Source organism: Schistocerca piceifrons, chromosome 3, assembly GCF_021461385.2.
Source record: "Schistocerca piceifrons isolate TAMUIC-IGC-003096 chromosome 3, iqSchPice1.1, whole genome shotgun sequence".
In the NCBI taxonomy this organism is placed as follows: domain Eukaryota; kingdom Metazoa; phylum Arthropoda; class Insecta; order Orthoptera; family Acrididae; genus Schistocerca; species Schistocerca piceifrons.
In genome coordinates, this window is record NC_060140.1 from 883,933,169 (window position 1) to 883,956,722 (window position 23,554).

Genomic DNA, 23,554 nt, shown 5'->3' on the forward strand with positions numbered 1-23,554 from the left:
CAGCTATATAACAGAAATTGATATTAATATACTTCCAAAAATTTGGCATATCTTGAATTGAAATCTACTTTTGTTTCCAGGTTTGTTTCCCAGAAATTCTGTACAGCTCCAACATTCGCTGCATTATGGTCACTATATTATTCCTTGTACCAAGTGGGACAGACTTTTATGTGGTTTCAGTGGTATGTACTAACAAATCTTACAGTATTATAGAGAATTTTCATTTTATGAATTGTGTTTCTCTTGTTCTTCTGAATTATTGTGTAAAATAATCAGTCTAATAGAACAGAACACAAGGAACTGATGAAATTTTTAGGATATTGACTTAGCTGTAAGAAATGTCTGAAAACATCCTTGAGTGTGAGTAGGTGAGCATGGGTGAGAGTAGATAAGCAAGCAAGTAAGTGAAATCTGCTTTTAATCAATGTCTTGACTTATGTACATTACCAGCTATGAAATCAGAAATGAAGAATTATTACCATGTTATTTCTTTGAAAGGAAATACACACAGTCAGAAAGAACAAATAATTTTTAATGAATAATTATATTTTTTCAGTAAATTAAATTAAATCTCGAGAATGATGTCACTGAATTATAATTTAAATTTTAACTGTGTGTGACATTCCAGACTTATTTCATGTAAATTCTCTTCCAGCTAAGCAAATATTTGAGTCATGCACGACTCTAGTGGTAGACATTTTGCAGGGACATCTTGTTACTGGAAGCTGGTTTCCTCAGCATTCTAGTTGCGCCATTGAGGTACCGTCCCATCTCACGTCGCCGATCAACTCCAATCCAGGCACCCAGTGATACCATAGCATTCTGGTTGGTTAAATGGCTGCTCTTCCGCCTTATGTTTCAATCTGGTGTTGTGAAGCTCACAAGTGGTTGCCCTACATGGTGGGGACTCACAGGTAAAATTGATAACCAGGTTGTACTTGCTAATTTAGAAATAGTTGCAACATAATAGTGATATTGCCCATAATTTGTGATGAAGCAGAGAACAGGGACACAGTATGGATGAGTTAATACTCACATTTTATGTTATTTGAATAACTGAGGAACAGTGTAAGTTGTTCATACAACCAAAGGAATAAGGAGGAGGTGTAGAAGAGTCATAAAGCTGTATCCCACTTTCCATGTGTGAGCATTTCCTTTTCTCCTTTAATGTCAGAAATGAAGTCGTAGATTTTGTGTGAAATGGTTGGAGAAATAGTATGTATCAATTTGCACTACAGAGATGTTGTTTGTAGTTGTTCAGTCTCCTATAGCAGTGATTTAGAGTTAGTGCTGCCTCAAGTGAAGTTCATGCATTAACACTATTTTTGCGTTACCAAAACTGCTTCAACTGCTGTCATTCATTTTGAACTTAGTACTGAATATGTACAAAATGTGATAAGTGGAGGCAGTGGTGGCTAGTGCTCATGTGCTAATGTGCTACAGCACACTGTCAATATCACACTTAAATAATGCCATTTCTCTTCAAATGCAAGCCAGGAAACACATTAAAAGTACACCATTTTTCCTTTAGTGCAAGCTGGTATGCAAATAAAATGGACAAAAACATTTTGTAGTGCTTTCTACACGATGACTAAAAATCAGTGTTGAGTACTGAGATGGTGGTCAGTTGCAGTATGATCAACTCGCAGAAGGGCCATAGCTGTCTGTTTTCAACTCCACATGCTCTGATGTGATGTTGTCGCTTCTGGCACCGAGTTCTAGATTCCTCATGGGACCAGGGCAGTATTTTTCTTTAAAGTGCTTGTAAAATATTGTGCGCGAGAAAAGTTTGAGGGATTTTTGAAGAACAGTTGACGTGTAGGTCCAGTGGTGCAGTGGTCAAGCACACCAACTGGCAGTTCACCTTCTCGAGTTTGATTCCCACTGCTACCATTTTATTATTATTATTATTATTATTATTATTATTATTATTATTATTCCTTGCAATGTTAAACATTTAAGTAGTTCAGTTTACATATGTAAAATTAATATATTGAGTTTATTTGCAATTACTACCCTTGTAAGTCAAAAGGCTATTGGTGGTAATAAAAAAAGTGAATATACAAGGAAATTTAGTACGAAAATGTATGAAAAGAGTTGCATCTGTGGGTGTAATGTTCACAGTGCACTTTTTTGTTTTCTGCATTTGTTATTTGGGAACAGTATGCTTGGGGGGGGGGGGGGGTGAAATGTCTAAGACATATATATTCATAAAAAAAAACTCTTGAGGGAAATCACAAACATGTGAACATTGTACTTAATCTTAGTGCATTAGGAAAAGCTAATATTGCAACAATGTTAACTCGTGCCTACCGTGATGACATAGTGAAACACTAGAAGTTTACTTTTGTAATATTGTCGCAGATTGGTAAAACTTTGCGCTAACTGCCATTGTGTGGAGGAGTTATGATTCTGCTCAGTGGTGCTTGTCCTCGCTCTTCTTTTTGGGCACAAACTATTACTGGGAAGGATGGAACTTTTTTAACTAGTCATATAGTAGCTCAGAATTGTCCACTAGTAGTTCTTATTTTTTATGTACCTGTATGCTTTACAGTACAAAAGCAATGGCAGATGAAAATGACAGGCAGAGTCAGTCCGGTACAGCAGTGACACAAATTTTCTCTGCATTATGTTGAGAACGTACAGAACGGGAATTATTACAATAAGCAAAAATGGTTCCATCTCTAATTCAGATCTATTCCAAGAAAACACAAAAGGCTTTTCGGCACACAAAAAAACAGACTTACATAGGCCTGTACCTCCTCCGGCTAATGTCACCCTCTTACTTCTAAAATTTTCTGCTAGCAATAGATTTGTGTTCATGGCAATGTCACAGTCTACAAAAGACATTTGTTCACTATTGCTATATCCTTATCTTTCATGTGTTGGTTTTCTACTTTTTATTGTTTAGTTTAAGCCTTTATCTTATATTGTAATTGATAAAGGACATCTGGAAGGGACAGACACTTCACATGGTTAGTTTAGATTTCCTAGTTTGTCAACCAGTTTTTTAATTATTTGAAAAAAATAGTACAGTTAATTTAATGGGCAGTATGCGTATTGTTTCTGCTTGGATAGTGTGTAGCTCACGTGTAGAACCAATATTGGTTTGTGGGTCTAATTTATCACTCACACATTGTTATAAGCTGATGAGCTCACTTTTTGCATCATCAAACCATTATCACAACCCCATCACAAGATGAGCACATGCATTGGGAGCATGGGTTCCTGAGCCTTTCTTCATACTCATGCTAAAATTCTTCTGCCCCTCTTCTCTGAGTATCCTTCTCCTCTGACTCCTAAACCATTGTGGAAAGATTCCTATTTTGGCTACTCTTCCATCTATTTAGCATGCATCTTATCTCCGTTATTGGCTAATCTAGGTACAGTCCTCACATGGTAACCAACCTGTCATGTGGTGAGGTGGGGGGGGGGGGGGGGGAGGAGGTTGGAGGAGGTCATCAAACACATACACAGCTGTAGTTAACTGACCACACATGGATCACATTTTTGGCCACTTTCCATGTATGCCTAAGACATTGTTGATGAAAGTCCGAGCATACGGCTTAGATTTCCAGATATTTGACTGGCTTGAAGACTCTTTTAAGGAATAGAAGTATGTGGTCCTTGATGCCAAGTGTTCATCAGAGACAAGGGTATCATCAGGAGTGCCCCAGAGGAGTGTGATACGACCACTTTTATTCTCTTTGCACATAAATGACCTGATGGATAGGGTGAGCAGCAATTTGTAGCTGTTAGCTGATGATACTGTGGTGTATATTTGATCTAAGTGTAGAAAAATGTAAGTTAATGCTGATGAGTAGGAGAAACAGCCTTGTAACATATTCAAATACAGTATTAGTAGGGTGCAGGCTTGACACAGTCACTTGGATTAAATATCTAGGTGCAGTGTTGCAGAGAGAGAGAGAGAGAGAGAGAGAGGAAATGGAATGAGCATGTCAGGTTGGAAGTTGGGAGGCGAATGCTCAACTTCATTTTGTTCGGAGAATTTTGAAAAAGTGTGCTCATCCAAGGAGGAGATGGTATATAGAATGCTAGTACAGCCCATTGTTGAGTACTGTTAGTGTTTGCAATCCCCATCAGGTGTGATTAAAGGAACACACAGAAGCAGTTCAGAGGCTGGCTGCTAGATTTGTTACTAGTAGATTTGATCAGCACAAAAGTATTATGAGGATGCTTCATGAACTCAAATGAGTCCCTGTAGGGAAGATGATGCTCTTTCTGCAAGGCACTTTTGTGCAAATGTAGAGGACCAGTGTTTGAGACTTACTGCAGAATAATTGTACTGCTGCCAATGTACATTTTACAGAAGGACCATGAAGAGAATATGTGAAAATTAGGGCTCATGCGGACACTTTTAGATGGCCGTTTTTCCGTCACTGTTTGCTAGTGGAACAGGAGAGGAAATTACTACTAGTGTTACTAGGTATCCTCTGCCATGCACCGTATGGTGGTTGGAAGAGTATATGTGTAGTTGTAGAAGTATTCATTAGCTGTATCTGGAACATGGGCACTGTGAAAAGGCTATCTGTGCGACATAGCTGTAGTGGGATGGCGCCCGTAGGAAGAGTGCTTGGTTGTAGTGGATTACAGCAGGCAGACAACATGCAATGGAGAAACTCAAACTGCCCCAAGCTGGTAATCATATACCTCCAACAGTCTGACTTGAACTATCAGATAGTTGCAATGCTTAGAGATACAATCCTAGGACATTTCCTCCCTTAGATTCACCACGGGAGGAATATGGATTTACGAAGCTAGGAAAGAAATACGCCCCTCCAATATTTTGTATGTTTCTGAATGAATGGCAAATTCTCCTCGGATAAAAAAATCGTTGCTCTTTGTAGAATGAATTGAAGATAAGGCACAATGAAGTTGCTTCAGCAAATAAAATAAGCAGCAGTTCAATATTAATCAAAAATCAGTCTCTCCCAAACATGGACCCTGCTCTCATGTAAAAAGCTTGGTGCTTTACACATTATAATTACACCCTATAAGGACCCCTACATAGTGCAGGACAGAACTTTTCATCATGATCTTAAATTTAGAAACGAGCGAAGAATTGTAGGTTAACTTAGACATGGAGTCTACTTCCTCCATTGTGTCCTGTGAGGTGCAGAGAATGACAGGACAGACACTGGAGCATTCATTCAGGCATTTGCAGGCAATGCACTCCCAGAGAAAGTAAAAAATGAAAAGAAAGAGCTATATCTATCACTGTAATGTCAAACTATATACACACCCTCCTCTACACTGGTTTAAATTTGCAGGCTTAAGACAAGTCATTGCACTGCATGAGTGATCTAAACTGTGGAGACTGTGCTCAGCCATTAGTCGAGAACACTCCATGAGGATAATCTCTTTGTGTTAATTGTTGGGAAGGGAATTCTCCCTGCTCGCCATCTTGCCATGTTTTTCCAAAAATATTGCATAATGCAAGATATAAAACCTTTTACTGACATACTTTGAGGGTCATAAGATATAAGTAAAAGTAAAGCATTCATCAATCTGAAGATTGTTTTGAACATCATTGTACTTTTCTGGGCATGGTCCTGTTGAAGGTAGTATGCTGTCGCCTTTCTGCAACCTCTGAAATGACTTACTCAGCCAGTTGTAGGGGGACCTTCATAGCAACTTGAACATTTTTCGTATCAGTGAGCATTGCCATAGGTGAAAGAAGTGAAAGATAAAAATAGTAGGATTGACCACTGAACAAATCTGAGAACTTTGGATCTGTAGTCTGGCACTTTATCACTCCACTGAGCCACTCTCGGAAGATATGTGAACACTTAAATTCTGTACAGATGATGACAATTTTCATGTATGTAGGTACCAGGATGCCTAACATCAACAGTTAAGGGGTCATTAGTTCACCTCCAGGAACCCATCCAAGCATTTCCCAACTGCAACTGCAATTTCAGAAGGAAAAAAAAAGAAAGCAAGAAAAGAAGAAACAGAAAGGAAGACCATTCCAATACAATATCCCTAATGACCCTGGATCCCCAATCACCACCTACAGAAATTATGGAAGTTGACAGTAATCCCCTACAATAGAAGATACTGGTCACATTGAATCGTGAACTAAATTCTCACTTCTTTCACACCCTCTCCCCTTCCTCTTAAAACACTGGCTGTGATTAACCAATGGAACTTCTATGGCTGCTTCAGCCACCTCATTGAACTTGCACAGTCCATTCAGATTGGTATACCCCTACATGAAACCTGGTCCCCAACAGGCTAATATCTTACTCACTTAAAAAGCTTATTATAGTCCCTTTTTGACTGTTGATCAAAGAACCTGTATCCCAAGCTCTCTCATCCATTTACTGTGAGTTATAGCCCTCATGACATATGACAGCGCTTCCACACATAGGCACATAGAGGCGGAGCAATAGGGAAATGTGGAGGGGACGAGGTTTGCATAAGTGTGGCTGCAGTGAGTGGACAAACAAAGGACGTGTTGCAAAACTGTGTGGGTAACAAGAACAATCAGATTCATTTGTGTGCTGTACATCCTACTGTCCAGGACATGTGCATAGTTTTTCTATGACGAGGTTGCAAAATTGCTACAATGTGTCGATCAAAGTATGTGTACGAAAGAGCTTTTTTCGATTATTAACCATAAAAAAGTCACTATTACACGGCAGCCTGAGTGCGAAAATCTGTGAAATTGACTGCATCTGTCTATATGCAGAGAGTCTGTACCAGATAAAAATTGTTATGCCTTCAATGTACCAAAAATTAATAAATAATACTGAAAGTTTCCTTTATTTGTGATCTACATTGTTGATAAATATAAAACTAAGTCGTATGCAGTGTGACCAGCAACTGCTGTGCCATCTAAATACTGCGTGTTCACAGCCTTCCCTCATTCCCCTTGTACCGCTCGGACAGTATGGTGTGATGGTAGGGGAAGAATGCAGCAAGACCGTGCACTATGGCATGCGAGCCAGGGCACAGTTCATGATCTGAATTCTTGATCATCCCTGGGCTACACCCTCTTACTTAAAGGTGACAGTGAACAAAGCTCACTGCCACAGGAATGTAGTGTCTTTACTGCAGGACTAGCAGTCATTATGCGAGCTCTTAGGTGCATCCACAACTGCTCACATGAGTCTTTTTTCTAATTTTCCTTGATTCTGGGCCGCTCATAAGTCCTAATTCACTATTGATCCCGACATCCACTGGTACTACCTGTAAAAGACATTCTCTCTGAGCTCCAAAACACCAGAAGGCCAATTGTGTTTCGTTGGACCACTAGCCACTTCAGAATCCCAGAAAATGAACTCAGATCAGCTACCGAAAAAAGTGTTTTCCATTTTCTCTCTTATTTATTAGTCACAGTTTACTTTTGTATTTTTCAGTCATCATTGTCTTTTACCATCCTTGTTTAATCTGTAAAAATCTTTATGTAACATAGCAAAAAACAAAAGTAAGTTCACATGGCCTGACTATTTGAAGCTTACCCACTGCATGCTTCTTATGTCCTTGGAGCTCATCAGCAGCTTGGCAAATCAACTGCCAGCCTGGTGATAATCTGAGTTCTAAGAGAATGAAATTGTTCACTGGCTGTGGTTGAAGCTTTTGAGAGTACGCACATTTGTTTTACAGATGGTAGATTTTGCTTGGTAATCATGCCATAAAACTAGAAAAAAATGGTGATACCAAAGATAAAGCCATTCATCTTGTAGTCAATGTGCAGGATAAACTGACCATTGACTTTGTTAGTCAGTGAACTAACATGAATTAGAAGTTGATGTTATTTGATTGCTGGTATGTAAAGAGGTATATTTTTAACTAAATGTGTGGGAGGGCAGTTACGAATTGTGCAGGAGTACTGCCACGTGGTTGAAACAAAGGTTTTTTTTATTTTAATAAGGTGGTGTCCTTTTAAACCCGCAGACATGCGTCTGCAGATATGCAGGGAACCAGAGATGTCGATTGGCAGCAGAGTTGTAAGATACATGCATGAAATTAGATCTATGGCTGCATGGTCGATATCAGTGTATCACTGAAAGCTGCACCATTGCGACGTCTTTGTGAGTTCATTACAGAAAATGCCAGATTTCATGATTTGTTCTGTTATCTCTCTTAATTAAATTCCTTGCCAATGAATTTTAGTTGCTTCTTTCCCCACTGAGTCCAAGAAAGATAAAATTGAGGCTTAAATTTGAATATTATTGTACACCATAGTGCCGAGTGTCAATACGGTGCTCTGCTACCACCAATTCATTATATTGTAAGGGCCAGGTGTACCTGCGGTACTCTGTGTATCTCACATGGACTGAACGTGTTGTCTGTCTGATCTATGAAAAGCCACACTCAAGGGGGTCTTGTAAACTGCAGGCTTCCGAAGCACCAAATCATCCTAAGAGACCCCAGGAGTGCTGCTGTCTTTGGTGGAGGGCAAAAAATCACTTTCACTTTGTGTTTGCTGAGGATCCGTCCTATTTTTGATGATAGGCTTCCCATGTGCAGCCATAATTTCGTGCATATGTTGTACCTTTTTGCCACCGCTCAACGTCCCTGGCACCTTGTGTATCTGTGGCCGCATGCGCAGAGGCGCAGTTTGCGGGTTTAAAAGGACGGAGCAAGTGCTAGAGTGTCGGTCACACGGCTCATTCTGAAGATGACTGGATGGTATACTGCCGAAATACCAGAAGAAGTAGTGAAATTCATGTGGCTGTACATCCAAAATTTTATGGAACAGTCATTGCGCTGCAAAACTATGAAGATGCACAGCATATTAAAGATCCTGACGTGTGGGATATGAGCATTGGTGTGAGCGTGGGTTTAAACGTCACTTTTTTAGGTTTCTCACGAGTAACTTGAAACCTGCAGCATCTAGTGAAAATGTTTCACAGTACAAAATTATACTACATTAAGTAGCCTAAAGAAAAGGTCTTTTCATTTTTTTTATGTAGGACTAATACCCTCCACCTTCAAGGGATGGAAAAATAACAAATTATTAAAAAAAATTATTCTAATGGTATGATTATTATCTTTAAACAAAGTGGGTTAAAAACAAAAAAAGTGTGTACCATATAGAAGTGCAGCATAGCTGTCCATAAAAAGGGATAAATGTGTTTTGACGGTGTAACAGTGTGAAGAGAAGAGATGTGTGGGGTAGATGCACGAGGGAATGTGGGTCGCTGGATTGTGTTCGTAGGTCTGCAAACTGAAGAGTGAGCAGGGGATTCTGAACTGTCTTCCCGTGCCCCAGCCCCGCTCCCTGCTGTGGCTCCTCCCAGCCCTGGCCCCCTCGCTACCTGTCAGCCCCGGCTCCTCTTTTCTCTGCCTCTCTCCGCCCCTGCCACCCCTATGCCCCCGCCTCCTCCTCTCTCTCTCACTTCTCTCTCTTCCTCCTCCCCATTGTACTCCCTTCTCTCACTCCTCTTCTTCCTCCTCCCCATATTAATCCCTTCTCCGACCACCCCTCCCCTTGTCCTTTCTCTGCCCTAATCTTCCGCCCTGGGCCTCCATGCCTACGTGAAATTTGTCCTTTTGTAGGCATAATCATTTCAGTTTTGCATTTTTTTTAGTTTTCATCAACCTTTTTGCACTGACCTCAGTTTCTCTTTCCTTCTGTTTAATGTATAATACGGCACTCTGTTGTTTCTAAATTCTATACTCATTGTTTCTCAGTTTTATACTATTCTTATTTCTCCTGTGCCTATTCATTTTTTACGCACTCATTTCTTTGATTTGCTCTAATTCTTGGGCCTTGTGGAATAATTACTTTTGTCTTGCTACGCTTTGATACCCAGATAAAAATATGTGGCATGGTGGTAATCACTCTTATAATGCATTAGTGGAGTTCTTCTGTTCCCTTCCTGACAGTCCTTTCCTTCACTCTAGAATTCAATATATCCTTGTTTTCGTGCAGATTAACCCACTTTATCTTGTTTTGTAGGATTTGATTGTTCCCATAATCGAAGTGCAATTAATACTCTGAGTAGTCTCCCACTCAGGAGTTTGTTAACTTAACAGATGGATGGTCTGACCATTACTTACTTTCAGGAGGCACAGTTCTGTTTAGGGTTGGGTTTCCTGAAGGTATATACTGATTGGTGTCTTGTTAACTTAACAAATGTAGTTAACTTTTTTTTCCTTTTTCCTTGTATTGCATGATAATTGGTATGTAGTTGCATAATGTTGTTTCAGCACTCACTGTGCATTTTGAATCACAGTGCATACCCACTCCCTTGGCTTGGTATGCACACCACCTTCCAAGATGGTTCCTGAAACTGACTTGTGTTGGAGCTAATATTGCTGAGATACCTTTACCACTCTTGTTCTTCGTTCCTGTTCGATCAGTAAGGGTTGTAGCATTCTATATACAGGTGTGTACCATTAATTATTTTATAATTTTGTAAGTTGTATTTTGTTTGTTTGTTTGTTTGTTTGTGTGTGTGTGTGTGTGTGTGTGTGTGTGTGTGTGTGTGTGTGTGGGCGCGCGCGCGCGCGTGCAGGAAGTTGTTTTGAGATACTGTGATTTGTTCTGTCGGGTTTATAGTGCCATAAGCTGTTACTGACTGTAAGACAGCGCAGATTAGATACTTTCAATTTGTTCTGAGTCTTCTGAAGTTAATTGAGCAATTGAACACACAGCAATGTTTGAGTTGTTTGCTGCTATAATAATTAAGATAAAAGTGATTATAAACATAACGTCCTTTTATGATGTGGGTTATATCTCATGGTAACAAAATAAAACTTGCTGTTCTTATTAAGGAAAATTCTCGACAGTTGCATTTACACTGATCAACCAGAATATTGTGACTATCCATCTATTAGCTGCTATGGCCACCTTTGGCACAAATAACAGTGGTGACCTGTCATGGCGTGGCAGCAGTAACACTTTGGTAAGTTGCTATAGGAGTTGGCACTACATCTGCACACGAAAGTCACTTAATTCCCATAAATTCTGGGGAGAGGGAGCGACAAGCTCTGAAGCCAGATTCAGTCACATCCCAGATGTGTTCGATCAGGTTCAGATCCGGTGGGCTGGGAGACCAGCACATCAATTGGAACTCACCACTGTGTTCCTCGAACCACTCCATCATATTCCTACCATTGTCACGTGATGCATTATCTTGTTGAAAAATTCTGCTGCTGTCAGAAAACATGATCGCCATGAAGGGGTGTGCATGGTCTTAAACCTTGGCTGTCGTGGTGCCTTGTATGAGCTCCATTGGACCAAAGGTTGCTCACGTGAATGTTTCCCAGAGCATAATGAAGCTGCCGCCAGCTAGTCTCTGTTCCCCTCTACAGATGTCAAGGACCTGTTCCCCTGGAAGACGAGGGATTCGCGCTCTCCTATCAGCATGATGAAGGTATTGGGATTCATCATATCATGCAGCGCTCTGCTACTGCACCAATGTCCAGTGCCAATGGTAATGTGGCCATTTCAGTCATAATTAACATACATGGCTCGTTAGTTGCAGAGGCCCATTGTTAGGAGTGTTCGGTGCACTGTGAGATCACACACACTTTTACTCTGCCTAGCATTCTAGTCTAATGTTAGTTCTGTCCTGTTTTACCAGTCTGCCCAGCCTACAATGTCTAACATCTGTAATTTGTGGGTGGCTGCCCTACCCCACGATGTCTTGGTGTAGTTTCACCTTGGTTTTGCCACGTGTTGAAGACATTCACCAGAGCACTCCTTGAACATCCAAGAAGTTGTGCAGTTTTCGAAGTGCTTATGCCGAGCCTCTGGGCGTCACAATCTGCCCTCGTCAAACTCAAGATACATTGCATGCCTTCCCTGTTCTACACAAGGACACCCTCCTGCGGGCCTGGGGGTTAGAATAGGCCCGAGGTATTCCTGCCTGTTGTAAGAGGCGACTAAAAGGAGTCTCACACCTTTCGACCTTTGCGATGGTCCCCTATAGGATTTTACCGCCATTTCTCAAAATTTTCCCGAAGATCGAGCCAGTTGGGGAAGGATGCCTTAGGTGGTGCATCGTGTCCATTGTGCATTGAGATCTTTAGCCCACTTTCTCGTCGTCACACTGCAGTTCAGCTCATTCTCTGTCTCTTGGGTGAGCTCATCTGGGTGCATTTTTCACCATGCACTATGCAGTGTCACTTTTTCACCGACAGTGACCATTGACTACTTTGCACCTCATATCCAGCATGGTAGCCCGTGCGTTGTGGTGGGGCTGCCATATCCCCTGTTGGTTGTAGCACCCTGACAACACAGGGATTGCTTTGCTGATGCCTGTGCCATCAACTCCCCACGTATGCCAAGGAGTAGATGCCCATCATCCTGGGGCATTGGGACTCCCAGCAATGGCCATCCTGCCCGGTGGCCTTTCCTGCAGCTGGGTGGCGCCCCTGGTCAGAGTGGCTGGCATCAGGGCGGATGACACATGAAGTAGTGTACCACATCATCACTTACTGGTGATCAAACACCAGCAGTCTCTAAGCGTTCCAAGTGTCAGTACAATGCAAGGAAGTGTGACCCTAAATCATTCCCCTCCCTGGCCACACAATGGGAGGAACACCAGGCTAAGGATGGCAGCGAACCTTATTCACTCTGGTACCTCGTATGTACGAGAACTGATGGGGACTCCTTTGTTTTGATGAAGCCACTTTTTTTTTTGTAGAGCATTTAGAGGACAAGTTTGGGGAGGTGGAGGGCTTGTTCAAAATGTGACCTGGGTCAGTCTTGATAAGAACAGCATCCTCTGCCCAGTCACGGACTTTAATTGCTTATAACAAGTTGGGAGATGATTCTGTTACCATCCTGCAACAGAAGAGCTTAAATATTGTCCAAGGTATTACCTTCCACAGAGACCTTCTTTTGCAATCTGACGACGAGCTGCACACCAGTTTAGAGCGGCGAGGTGTACATTTCATGCAGGGCATCCATTGGGGTCTGAGGGATAATCAGGTTGCCATCGATGCCTTCATCTTAGCCTTTGAGGGCGATGCCTTACCTGAGAAGGTCAAGGTGATGGTCTACCACTGTGATGTCAAGCCCTATATTCCTCCCATGATGCAGTGCTTTAAGTGCTAAAAGTTCGGCCGTATGTCTTCCCACCGTACTTCCAGCCCGATCTGTCGAGATTGTGGATGTCCATCACATCCCAATACTCTATGTGCCCCGCCTCCCATCTGTGTCAGCTGCGGAGAGCATCATTCACCTTGCTCACCAGACTGCAGGATTTTACAGAAAGAGAGGACAATCATGGAATACAAGACCCTGGCCAACTGACCTACACTGAGTCTAAGAGAAAATATGTTCGCCTACATCCTGTGGTTATGACTTCCTCATACGCCGCCGCTACGAGAACAGTTGTAGCCCCATCAGTTCCGTGAATTTCAGTCTGCTCTCAGTGCCAGAAGGATAAACCTGCCCCCTTGGTGGTGGTGGTGGTGGTGGTGGTGGTGGTGGTGGTGGTGGTCACTCCCCCCCCCCCCCCCTTACCCTGTTGCTCCCGCACCACCTACCTTGGGTGCACTCCCCCCCACCCCCAACCATCGGGGACACCAGTCCCCATTTCTGAGCTGGAAAAGCGAAAGTCTTCTTCGGCTCTCCTCGTCAGGTAGGGGTCCATTGGGTCACTCCCTTCCCAGGTTTCTGCTAATGGGAAATATGACGTCCACCAGTGGCTGAAGTGCCCAAAAGCAGCTGGTTGTAGGGCTTCACGATCATCCTCAAAGACTGAATCAGTGAAGCCGTCCTTGCCCGAGAAACCCAAGGAGCAGTGAGAAAAGTCCAAAAAGAAGACCCCTAAGACTGAGGAAATTGCGGTGGCACCCACACCACTGCTACCTACAAGCTCTGCATCTTGGGATAAGGTGGGGATTCTGGCATCCGCTGAGGACCTAGATCTCGCCAGACCTTCAGGCACAATGGATATAGACTGCTCAGGGAATAAGTCGGTGGCAGCAGTTGAACCCAAGGTGTAAACTGCCTCATTGAATGTTCCATGCCTTCCCAGTCTCACAATGACGTCATCCTTCAGTGGGATTGTGGCCGTTTTGTCCACTGCCTGACTGAGCTACGGCAACTGTTAAACTTTATACCTGCTTTCTGCATTGCCCTCCAGGAAACCTGGTACCTGGCATTGGGGACCTGTGCCCTCCATGGCTATAAGGGATATTACAGGAACAATAGCAACTATAATCAAGTGTCAGATGGAGTTTGCATTTATGTCCTAAACTCAGTATGTAGTGAAACTGTGCCCCTTCAAACCCCTCTTGAAGCTGTGGCTGTCAGAATGACGACACAGGAAATAACTGTCTGCAATGTATATCGTCCTTCTGATGGTGCATTACCCTTGAATGTATTAGATGCACTTACTGATAAACTCCCAAAACCTTTCCTACTTTTGGGAGATTTTAACACCCATAGCCCCTTGTGGGGTGGCACCGTGCTTACTGGCTGAGGCAGAGATGTCGAAACTTTACTGTATCAGTTCGACCTCTGCCTCTTAAATACTGGGACCGCCACACTTCATTGTGGCTCATTGTAGTTACTCGGCCACTGATTTATCAATTTGCAGCCCAGGTCTTCTCCCATCTATCCACTGGAGAACACATGACGACCTGTGTGGTAGTGACCACTTCCCCATCTTCCTGTCACTGCTCCAGCGTCGGGCCCACGTACGCCTGCCCAGATGGACTTTAAACAAGGTGGACTAGGAACCTTTCACCTCTGCTGTCACCATTGACTCTTCCTCATGTGGTAACATTGATGTGATGGTTGAGCAGGTGACCACCACAGTTGTTTCTGTGGCGGAAAACGCGATCCGTCACTCTGTAGGTTGCCCCCAGCGAAAGGCGGAAGTTGCTGAGACAATTAAGGAGCGTCGGTGAGCTCTACAGCAGCATAAGTGGCACCTTTCCCTGGAGCATCTCATAGCCTTTAAATGACCCCTTGCCCGCATTCGCCAACTTATCAAAAGATGGAAGCACAAGTGTTGGGAGAGATACGTCTCGACCATTGGGTGCCATACATCAACTTCTCACCAACAGGTGTCCCTGGCATTAACATAAATGGCGTGTTATCTACCAACGCAAACACGATTGCTGTCTACTCTGCTGTGGTGCGATGGCATCTTTTCATCATTTCAGTGCTTAAACCTGGTAAAAACCCACTTGATGTGGATAGCTATCGACCCATCAGCCTCGCCAACGTTGTTTGTAAGCTGCTGGAACGTATGGTGTGTGGGCGGTTGGGTTGGGTCCTCAAGTCACGTCGCCTACTGGCTCCAAGTCACGGCGGCTTCCGGCAGGGGCACTCTACCACTGATAATCTTGTGTCCCTCGAGTCTGCCATCCGAACAGCCTTTTTCAATCGCCAACACCTTGTTGCCATCTAGTTTGATCTACACAAATCCTGTGACACCACCTGGCGACATTGTTTTCTTGCCACATAACACAGGTGGGGTCTCAGAGGCCCGCTCTCAATTTATATTCAATATTTCCTGTCACTTTGTACTTTCTGTGTCCAAGTTGGTGCCTCCCGTAGTTCCCCCAATATCCAGGAGTGTGGGGTCCCGCAGGGCTCCGTATTGAGTGTATCTCTATTTTTAGTGACCATTAATGGTCTAGCAGCAGCTGTAGGGCCCATCGGTCTCAACCTCTCTGTATGCAGATGGCTTCTGCATTTCATACTGTTCCACCAGTACTGGTGTTTCTGAGCGGCATCTACAGTGAGCCCTCCACAAGGCGCAGTCAAGGGCTCTAGCCCACGGTTTCCAGTTTTCGGCTACAAAGCCGTGTATTATGCACTTCTGTCAGCGTCGTACCATTCATCCGAAACCAGAACTTTACCTCAAGGACGATCTACTCACTGTAGTGGAGACATCGATTCTTAGGACTTGTTTTCGACACCGCGTGACTTGGCTTCCTTACCTTCGTCAATTTAAGGGGAAGTGTTGGCAGCACCTCTGTGCCCTCTGCTGCATGAGCAACACTAACTGGGGTGCAGATCGCTCTACTCTACTGCAGCTCTACAGAGCCCTTGTTCAATCCTGCCTTGACTATGGGAGTGTGGTTTATGGTTCGATGGCACCCTTAGCATTGCATTTAGTCAACCCAGTGCATCACTGTGGCGTTTGCCTAGCGACAGGAGTTTTTAGGATGAGCCCACTGACCAACATCTTGGTTGGGGTCGGAGTCCCTCCATTGCAGGCTAGGCGTGCGCAATTGCTCTACAGTTACATTCCACACATTCGTAGTTCTGCGCATCTGAATTACAGTCTCCTTTTCCCGCCCAAGGCAGTTCATCTCCTTCATCGGCAACCCTTCTCTCTGAACTGGAGTCCTTGCCTTTACCACCTATACTTGAGGTTCATTCATGGACACCTCCATGGTGTACACCTAGGCCGCAGCTTTGCGTGGAACTTTCACATGGTGCTAAGGACTTGGTTAACCCTGCGACTCTCTACTGTCGCTTCCTCTCGATTCTTGACATGTACCGGGGCAATGAAGTGGTTTACACTGAGGGCTCGATGGCTGATGGTCACGTTGGCTTTGCCTGTGTCCATGGAGGACACACAGAACAGCACTCCTTACCAGATGGCTGCAGTGTTTTCAGTGCCAAGCTGGCGGCCATATCTCGTGCTCTTGAGCCCATCCGCTCATGCCCAGTTGACTCATTTCTCCTGTGTACTGACTCCTCATACAGTGTACAAGCTGTGGACCAGTGCTACCCTCGTCATTCTTTGGTAGCGACCATCCAGGCGCCTCTCGCAGGGACTCTGTGGTTTTCTGTCGGCTCCCCATTGACCATACGTAGCTGATGCATGGTTGCCTTCTGCTCCGTCGCAAGGACCCACCTCGGTGTCACTGTGGCTCACGAATGACGGTCGTCCATCTCTTGCTGGACTGTCCACTTTTAGCCGCTCTGTGACAGACCTTTAACTTTCCCAGCAACCAAACTTGGGTGTTGGGCGACAATGCCTAAATAGCAGCTTTAGTTTTACGTTTTATTCGTTGTGTGTCCTCCACCCTAGTGCTTTCAGGGTGGAGGCTTTAATGTATTGCAGAGTGGCTGGTTTTTCCTTTGTATCCTCATGGTCAGCAAGCCATGGTAATCTGCTTTCTTTTTTTAACCTATTCTACCTGTTTTTTGCGTCTTTGTGGTTTTCTTGTCCCCTTTTGTCCATTCAAGTGTTTGTTGCCCTTTAGTCATTGTTGTGGTTTTTCCTTTCATTTTAGTGTTGTCTCATTCTCACACTTGTGGCACTGTTTCCTTCGGAAAAAGGGACTGATGACCTCGTAGTTTGGTCCCTTCCCCCCTCTTTTAAACCAACCAACACACAGACAGCATGCTCACTGAAAGTACATGCACTGTGTGTGTCTGGCGAGCACTCATGTCTCACGAGACAATGCTGCTGTCACCTGAACAGGTTTATATCGATAGTACGTCTATGGTCAGTGTTCTAGCTTATCAGTGTATGGTCTTGGAAGGGGATTTAGTGAAGCTGTTGAAATCTGTGAAATCATACATCCCATCTTTATGAGAACATTAGTGTTTCAGTAGAGCTAATGACTGGTGCATTTAATTAGATAATACTCAGTGAAAGTAATTACAATTAAGTTGAGACTTAATAAAGTAATCACAAAAGTGGCAAAAATTACACCTAATAGAAAGATGGAGAGTGACTCTTTTGTAATGGAAATTAAAATTAATTGCAGTGACAGATTCAGTCAGTCAGCATCTATACACATAAACTGAAACTACTTATGTTCTTTGTGGATACAGTGTGTTTCAGGCAGAATATTAAATATTTTAGGTGGGGATAGTACAGACTACCTCGAATAAAACATTACATATATCATGTCCAACTTTCGTTGCTTACAGAGATGCAAATGACTACAGAGAAATTTCATGTGTCTTGTTGATATGTCAATTGCTGTGGGTGTTTATTTATTGATAGTAATTTTTGTATGCAATTAAAGTTGTGAAATTATGCTTGAGTGGTGTAATTGAATTTTTCAACTGTGATTGTGATTTTGATTTGTTAGCCAATTATACTGCATCGTTAAAGCATGCTGCACATATTTACAAATGCTGAGTATGCTGATATGACATTTGTGTCCGTGTTTTGTAATGAAACACTGCTGCATCTTTAGGTAATAGGATAGATGATTTCCTAACCACAGAGTACCAGATTCAAGAGCGCTTACTAAAGTTTAGTGAAAACTTCAAGAATCCAGTGCAGCACTCAGTGGTCAGATTGCGGTCTGAGTATGCAAATGAACAGTGAGGATGGAGCAAAAGTATTATTCAGTTGCTGGAATGTACTCCTTGGAAAGGCACATACAGAATTTTTACACATACTGGTGTTCCAAAAACATAAAAATTCAGACATTATGTACGTATTGTCCTTCCTTATTGTTTGCAATGAGTTCAACTCCTTCACGAAGAAGAAAAAAGGTAGATGATTGGAGTTTTGTCATCAGCTAATAGCAAATAGCCGAGTAATCCCATTGATACTGTTTATTGGTGGGGCCTCATCATTCGTGATTGCATTAGTCACACTCTTTAACTCACATACATGGTGTGACATTGTGGGTACTATACTCCACAATCGATTAAAATAAAATCCTAATAACTCTGAGAAACAAACATTAAAACTTCAAGGAAATTACATAAAATTACTAGGTTACAAAACAACAGACATTCTCTTTTTCATCCATCATCTAGCTCCAGAGATATTTTACCATACTACTTGTGCTGTATATTTAGTCACACAGAACTCCTGTTTTATAGAGCTACTGAAGTCAAGTAGTTCTGCCTGCCTTTGTGTGAAATGGTCCTGGTGCCATTTCATGCTGGTCTTTGTCAGACATAAGAGTTCTTGAAGGCATGTGTGTGTATGTGGCAGTTGACATCACCAATGCTGTTTGTGAAGTAGTAATTGAGGCCTCTAGTGTAAAAGTTGATGTAGTCTGGTCTGACTGCAGTTTTCAACTGACAGGGTAGTTGTCAATGTACCGCCTCTTTTGATGGCGATAGGTATACCAGTTTAACCCTTTTGATGGACTATTTGTTCGGCTTGGCTTTATCAAGAGCGTCATTGCATGTGCATCTCTTTCTGAAACCAGATAGGGTCCTTTGTAGAGCAGTTGTTAGGGTGCTCCAACATCACCCGAGCAGAGCATTGGCTATTGCGTATGACCTGGCACTGTTGAAGGCTGAAAGCTCGAGTTGCAGTTCCTCACTGAAGCACCAAGGAGCCAGGGTCCTCTGTATGGTAGCCCTGTTGTGTGGAGGAAAAAAAATCCGAAGGCAGCGGTAAGGTTTCATCATACACTGTTTCTGCACTTGATGTACGAAGGTCAGATTTGAATGCTGTGCATGGCCCCAGTAACTCCAGCAGTAAAGCAGTCAGCCAGGAAGACCTGTGGCACATAAACGCTGACTTAAATGTCCTGTGCCAGTATTCCACCGTGCTGTTGCTGGTTGGATGATAGCTGGTGGAATGATACTGAACAAACTGGCATAGTGTGCTTCGCTCATTGAACAAAGCTGACTCACACTAACAGTCCTGGTCTTTTCTCACATACTTTGGGCACCTGGACCATGATATCCTGTGTTTCTGGTTTCTGCCGCAATGTCCGTGACAGGAGAAGCCTTGACCCATTGGGTAGACCTGTTGATAGCTGTGAGAATATATTTTAATCCTTGCGCTGGTGATAGTGGCCCCATGAGTTCTATGTACATATGAGAAAAACGACCTGTCTGCTCCTCAAAAGAACCAAGCAGTTTATGAACAGGACGTCCTACTTTGGCCCCTTGACAAGGTGAGCACGTTTTTTAACCCATAAGCGGCAATCTCGTGAAAACAGTGAATTGACAGGCTTCAACTTGCATTTATAAATCCTTGATTACTTCATAGACTGCAGAAGTTCCCAAAAGTAGGCACTCTAGTTTTTCTGTGCCTCAGACAACTTCCAAGAAGAAAAATCGAGCAACTTTCGTGATCCGTTTATCTTTTGTTGTAGCATCGCCTTATTGCAGTCTACTAGTGTCAACGACCACTGCTAGTGCTGCTGAAGGTATGGGACGAAGCAGAAGTACTGCTTCTCCCACAAATGATTTAACTTTATAAATGCTACTAACATCTCCAGGGTTCTTACAACAGCTCGCTGTCCCCTCGAATGTCTGCCTGAAAGCACTGCTGAGAGTGGTGCCTATCCCTCAGCTGCCTGTGTTAGATGATGTCTGTGAAAAATGACGATTCCCAAGAACCAGCATAACTGTTTATATGTTTCTGGGGTTATTCAATGTCCCAGAAAATTCTCTACTTCTTTGCGAAGGGCACAATTGTCTCTGTTAATCTGCAAACCACATCCAGCAAGTCTTCCAAAAATAGACTGTAAGTGGTTTTTGTGGTTATAAGTGAAAGTAAAAAAAATTAACACATCATCCAGATGTGCAAAATAGAAGTTAAAAGCTGGGTAAGCAGATGGCTGATTACTTTTGCTTGCCAGTTACATGAAGTGTGCATGGTACCTGCACAGTTTCCCCTGTTAGCTACTGTCAACTCATGCCCTGCGTCATCTTTCTGGTTGTGTGCCAATGGACCTGTTTGGAACTGCGTGAATTTGCTGCTTGAGAGCATTGAAGTTGCATCGTAGCACACTCAGCTAGTGGGGTTTGTTGATCTTTACCCTCGTTGTTTGTGTCTGTACTCCCCATGTTGTGATGTCCAATTTGTGAAACTTCTCTCATGTCCAAGAGTACTAGCACGTGGTAAAGTTGATCTGCAACTAAGTAGCTGCAAGTCAAGAGAAGAGTTGGTGACAGAAATTGCTGCACTCTTGACCATGGAAGGTAACTGGCTCATCCAAACTTGCCTTAGCATAGTGTCAGAAACCTCAGGTGCAAGAACCAGTGATCGTAGGTGTTGCCAAAAGACCAAAGGAATTTTGTCTTCTATTGTTTCTCTTTACAGCACTTGCTGAATGTGAATGACTGTTGGTTTGCGCACTCATTGATTTTGATGTGTGTATATTTCCTTTCCAAGAGTATTGTGCACTAGGTCTGCTAGTGACAGTAATTTTTGCGAGTCCAATGTTCTCACAGTGATGAATTGAATGGTATTGTCCGTGGTTCTGTAGGCTTCAAACGAGAGATCAGGAAGTTGGGACCAAAGGTGTGGCATCGGCAGCATATACAGTGGCGCAACAAATTTACTGTGCAATGTGGAAGGCACAATGCAGCCCATTGGCGAAATGTCTGTAACTTGCTCAGTCGTTAACCTTGGTTGTGGAACATGCTCCTGATATGCGTTCTGAGAGTATAGAGTCTGCCCCTTCAGGCGAACTTATTTCACTCATAATTGATTTATCTTCTGTCATAGTCGGGGTCACCACTTGTGGGTACCATCCTATCTAGTTTATTAAAGGATTTCATAACTTAATTTTATTTACTACTATCACTTCCAAAGTCTCAATAATTGTGAGAAACACACATTAAAACTTCAAGGAAATTACATAAAATTACTAGGTTACTAAACAACAGTGAAGATCCTCTTTTTCATGTGTCATGTAGGTTCAGAGATAGTCTACCATACTACTTGTTCTCCTGCTCACCTTGCCACAACGTACACACACATGCCTTTGTGGAGAAATATTTTCAAGAACCCTTCTCTGTAAATCTAAATCTACATCTAGACTTTGCAAACCAGAACGAAGTGTATGGTATGGGGTATGTGCCATTGTACTAGTTGTTAGGGTTTCTTCTTGTTCCTTTCTCGTATGGAGCACTGAAAGAATGATTGTTTGAATGTGTCTGTGCTTACTGTAATTATTCTAATCTTATTCTCACAATCTCTATGTGAGTGATATGTTGGGGGTTGTCGTACATTTCTAGAGTCATCATTTAAAGCTTGTTCTTGAAACTCTATGTACACTTTCTCAGGGTAGTTATGCTTATCTTCAAGAAACTGCCAGTTAAGTTCCTTCAGCATCTTCGTGACACTCTCTCACGGATCAAACAGACCTGTGACTATTCGTGCTCTGTATACATTAAAAATCCCCCGTGAGTCCTATTTGATAAAAGTCCCACACACATTAGTAGTATTCTAGTACAGGTCACACAAGTAATTTGTAAGCAGTCTCCTTCATAGACTGATTGCACTTCCCTAGTGTTCTGCCAATAAACCGAAGTTTACAACCTGCTTTATTCATGACTGAACCTATGTGATCATTCTACTTCATATTGTTAGTGTTACAGTCTGATTTTGTATGAGTTGGCCGATTGCCATAGTGACTCATTGATATTATAGTCGTAGGGTACTTTGTTTTCTCATTTTGTGAAGTGTGAAATTTGTGGTGTGTCAAGTTAGGCAATCAGTTAATTGTTCATAGTGTCCCACTATCTAGACTTTCTTGAAAATCTGCTTCCAGCATTATGGGAAGAGGTTCCTTTAGCCGCAGGGATGGTTATGTGCTTCTAGAATGCTCATTTTAGTTATTGGGCAACCTAACGTTCCCTGGAAGATAAATCTGAATTATTTCTTTATATTGCCTGTTGTTAGGAATATTAGATTTCCTTTGTAATCCTGTCTACAAAGCTCCACAGAATCTCCAGGTGCATCAGCAGAACTTATAAACAGAGTTAATTTATGGTCGGAGGGAATCCACAATGTGCAATTCGGGCCCAATTGGTGAAGCTGGGCAACTTTCGTAGTGGAGGTGTGAAATAGCATTGACCGTGCTGCACGCTCGTCCACAGCATCAAACTTCATATAGAATCCGTACCATCTGAAAATTGACTTTGTGTATAATAAAATGAGTAGATGATGTAATTGAAATGAGTCTCACCAGTGATCTCATGAGGACTACTTCAAATTTTATCACTCTTTATCTCCACAATTCAATGTTGAACGCATTCCATACGTGTACACAATCCAATTAAACATTCATGGAGTAACCCACATGCACAGAGCATCTAGTATATTTACAATAGATACACAATAATAGGTCGACTACTGTCAGCCAATACACATAACTACCACAGTTAACAAATCCTCACACACGTGCTGTATGGTCATTTCCTATAAGAAAAGGGGATACTAAAAATCAACAGATATGGTCCGGTTTCTTTGTCACCAAGGATGTAAGACCTCCCCATTTGGATTTTCGTTGTTGAGGATAGTTGAAAGGCCAAGTCGAAAAAGAAAAATGCAAACCTACAACAAATTGATTGTTCAGATTACGAATAGCACTACACTCATAAAAGAAAACCAAAGCACCCTCAGAAAAGCTGCAAGAGGCCTATCAAGAGAATTTGAAACGGCATTGAAGTCGGATGTGGAGTGTAGGAAAATCTACTTTACACTTATTCATTTGTCTTTCTTTAAGAACTTCTGAGAGTATTTGCTTGGTTTACATTCCAACTGCTGTGTGTCTGTAACCAATAAAAATTGAAAAATTATATCAGATGTTTTATTCAAATCAGTCTGTACTACCTCTTCCTAATATATTTACTGTTCTTCCCAAAACATCTAGTGCTATTCAGTTTTACTAGTACTTATGAAACTAAATTATAGCTGTATATTTT

At 42.5% G+C, this 23,554-nt stretch overlaps 1 protein-coding gene across 1 annotated transcript in view; it reads left to right on the forward strand.

Moving 5' to 3' along the window:
• LOC124787990 (lipase maturation factor 2-like) overlaps window positions 1-23,554 on the forward strand; it is a 74,973-nt gene that overhangs the window by 19,547 nt on the left and 31,872 nt on the right. Inside the window, exons 3-5 of the mRNA XM_047255022.1 lie at window positions 81-182; window positions 706-914; window positions 10,186-10,364. Coding sequence (XP_047110978.1) covers window positions 81-182; window positions 706-914; window positions 10,186-10,364 — 490 coding nt within the window. The remainder of the gene's footprint in view (window positions 1-80; window positions 183-705; window positions 915-10,185; window positions 10,365-23,554) is intronic.